This window comes from Rhea americana, unplaced genomic scaffold (assembly GCF_003343005.1).
Source record: "Rhea americana isolate MKP2758 unplaced genomic scaffold, rheAme1 scaffold_421, whole genome shotgun sequence".
In the NCBI taxonomy this organism is placed as follows: domain Eukaryota; kingdom Metazoa; phylum Chordata; class Aves; order Rheiformes; family Rheidae; genus Rhea; species Rhea americana.
In genome coordinates, this window is record NW_028186559.1 from 162,267 (window position 1) to 165,704 (window position 3,438).

The 3,438-nt window shown below is 59.8% G+C and overlaps 1 protein-coding gene across 1 annotated transcript in view; it reads right to left on the reverse strand.

Moving 5' to 3' along the window:
- KIFC3 (kinesin family member C3) overlaps window positions 1-3,183 on the reverse strand; it is a 19,090-nt gene extending 15,907 nt beyond the window's left edge. The window contains exon 1 of the mRNA XM_085315192.1: window positions 3,070-3,183. Coding sequence (XP_085171318.1) covers window positions 3,070-3,183 — 114 coding nt within the window. The remainder of the gene's footprint in view (window positions 1-3,069) is intronic.
- Between the last annotated feature and the right edge of the window lie 255 nt (window positions 3,184-3,438).

Genomic DNA, 3,438 nt, shown 5'->3' on the forward strand with positions numbered 1-3,438 from the left:
GAAAAGCACACAAGTCCCTTCAGCCAGCACGCTCGGCTGCATCACTGCCGTGCCTTCCCCTCTCTTGTCCATTTAGGTCCTCAGGCTGGCCCTAGCCCAACCCCCTCCCCTTCCCTCCGTCCGGGTGGTTTGCCGAGAGCCCCGGGCTCCGGAGGTGGCTCTGAGACGCGGAGCTGCCAGGGAAAACTATTTCTACCCCGCGGATGTGAAGAAAGCAGGAAAAGATGGCTGGAGACCGCTCGGGAGGCTTTCTGGAAGCGAATGGAAAGGCTCCTGTATTCCTGAGTTAAAGGTCCTGTTTTAGATGAATTTATATACATTTCCTGTGCCGGATTTATATCTAGCTGTCTATAGCACACATCTAATTATTATGTTAAGCTCTGATTTGGGAGACGCACGTTACTCATGCTTTGTTAATGGTAATTAACTGGCAATACCGGATATTTGCCGCAACAAAATGTAAATCGGCATCTGYGGCTGCAGCAGGCACCCACGTGCCGACAGCTCGCTCCCATCTGCCCGCGGCTGGCACCGTGCTGCCCGCCCGCCGACACGGGGCCGGGGCTCGCCACCGAGGCGGGCGCCCAGACCCGCCGCGGAAGCGGGCCTCAGCCTCCCTCGCTCAGCTCCGGCTCCATCCCGGCGCTTCCCGCCGCTCAGAGCGGCTCGAAGAGCAAAAAGGAGCCCCCGGAGCTGGCTCGGCTCCCCTGCATCGCCGGCTCCGTGGGCCGGCGGGGCCGGAAGAGAAGCGACCGCGGGAAGGGAAAACTGCGGCCGAGCCTTTGCCGCGCTCGCCGCTGCCGGCCCGTTTTCTGCCGCGGCTCCAGCCCTTCGCCCTAACCGGGCTGCTCCCCCGCRGCCGCCCTCCGCTAGCCCCTCTGCGCGCCGCCGGCGCTCGCGGCCCCGACACCTCTCCCTGCGTTACCTTTCGCAGAACCCTTTCCTTGGCCAAGGGAGACTCGAGCGGCGTCTCATCCCAAAGCCGTACGTGGAAACGYGAGCGACAGCCGCGGGGCTTCCCGTGCCTTGCCGAGCGCCGGCAGCCACGTGGGCTGGAAAAAGCTTCCCCATACCCCTCGCTATATATAACCACGCCATTCCTCCGCTTAAAATTATACCAGAGCTTGAGGCTGGGCTAAAGCATAATAAATCTGCTGCCAGCAGCAGGGGGGAGCAACTCTCATGCACCTTATGCAGCACGCACAGCTCTGGTGCCGCTACCGAGTCTGCAGAGACATGAAACGTTCAGTCGCGTCCGATTTGCATAAATATCCTCTCTTCCCCGCGCCGCTCGCTCGGCTGCGTTCCCGACAGCGCGGGCACGTGACGGGTTACCTTGCGGACTCCAGCAGCACCCGCAATCCTGCGTGGTCGTTGGCTTAATTTATGAGCTGCAGGGGGGGGAAGGGTGTGGAATAAATAAATAAGTAACCGTGCTGGCGGGATGGAAGCGCCAGGCACGATAACCCGCTCAGCACTGCTGCACCGGCGGCAACGCCCGCAGGAATTTCTCTTTTTTATCTTTTCTTTTCTTTTTTTTCTTTTTTCTTTTTTTTTTTTTTTTTTTTTTTTTGCTATCGGAACAGACGCGTCCGCAGAGTCCGCGTGCTGGTTCCCCGGGCGAAACGCTCCCTGGCCCTCCATCCATCGCCAGGGTGTTTAGCTCGAGGCGCCGCTGGAAATCCTGGCCGCCCCTGCTCCTCCTTTCCTGGTGGCTTAAGGGAAATGCCAGCAACGGGCTAGCCAGCCGCTCTGCCCCAGCGAGTATTTAACCTCCACCTGTAAAACCCCTTAGAGGGAAAGGGGGGGAGGTAAAGAGGCCTGGCAAAAATRTGCCCCCCTCTCCTGCCCTTAGCGCTTCCCGACCCCCTGCCGCTCGTTGGCTCCTCCAAGGCCGGGTCTGCTGGCGTCTCAGAGCCCTTTGCTCCTCCTGGCTGCGAGACGCAAGCATCAGGGTGCTGGAGAAGAGCCTTAATTGAGGCTACTCCTGCAGCAGCAGCAATCGCCTTAAAAAAAAAAATACGCACCGAGGTTGGCAGAGCCTTTAGCGGCGACGGGGAACCCTTCCCGCGGCCCCAAACCAACGCGGCGCCTGCCACCGGCTCCTCACCTCTACATTTTCGTGTGCCCCCTCCGGGGCGATTTTGCAACCGTCGCCTGTTCGCGCTCCTTTTCCTCCCCCGGCTAAGCAGCGGCACACGTCGCAGCAGGATACAGCGTTTGGCAGTTTTTTTTTTTTTTTAAGCCCCAAAGCTCACGGACAGGACGGAAACGTTATCCTCCCGTGCATTATTTACGCCGCCTATCCATAATGGATGCGGCTGCAGCCCGCAGCCGGCGCTTCACCGCTGGCGCTCGGGACGGTTTTACGAGGCTGCTCTGCAGAGCCTTGCGGACCTGGCCGGATCGATCGCTTTTTAGAGCGATTTATTGAACCCGTTAAAAAATGAGGAAAGGAAAACACGGGGAAAACACGTTCCCGGTGCATGCACGGTGAACACGAAGCCGCGGTGCGTCTCACGGCTCCGCTGCCGGCTCGGGGCACCGTACTCAGCATCGCCTGCAAAGACGTAGCTGGCGTTTGCAAGCAGGAGTGCGCCCGCACCCTTATTTTTGGTGCATATCTCCGAGATCAGCGCGAGGGGAGCAGGATGAGAAAAGTGAATTGAAGTCCCCTGCACCAGGCGTTCCCCATCGGCGGTCACTCAAAACAGGGACCTGCAAAGGAAAATCCCTCTCTGCCGGCTGCTGCGGCATCGCCGCTCTGCTCCCTACGGGCAGCCGCTTTCGTGGCAGCGACCTGGCTACAGTTTGCAAATATTGCAATGCAAGCTCAAAGCAGGAGCTTCCGGGACTAAAAATGTTTAATTTAGATATCTCCTTCCAGCGACTTGCTCCTGAAGCAATGCCGCCGGAGCAAAGGCACTGCTTAATGAGCCTCGCGGGAAAGCGGCACGTTAAGATTAACCCAGCACGGAGCTGGCGCACAAAACCGCGCCATCCCACGGCGGCTTTCGGGTTCGCTCGGCGCGCGAACGGCTCCGCCGCGGCGCCCGCTCCGTCCCTCACCTGCGGGCCCTGGCGGACCCTCCCGAACCGGCAGTCCCCTTCCTCCCTCCGCTTCGGGTTTCCTCGGAGCCAGGCGTGCACGGAGAGCCCGATCAGGGTGCTTAGCGTGTACATGGCCGCGACCGAACGCCRGCGAGCACTTTCCCGCGCCGCACTGCACCTCCACTCCCATCTGGCCGTGTATTAAGCAAATCAAAGCAGCTTAAAGTCCATCCCCACCTGAGCACGCTGGTCCCCTGCAAATTGCTGACGCCGGCTCTTTATTAGCGTCGGCGGGCGCTTGTGTTTTCCACCTGCCTTGGGTAACCCGCTGCAGAAGGGATCGGGGTTTTTAGGGTGGGCAGCTCTGAATATCGGCTATAGTCCGAG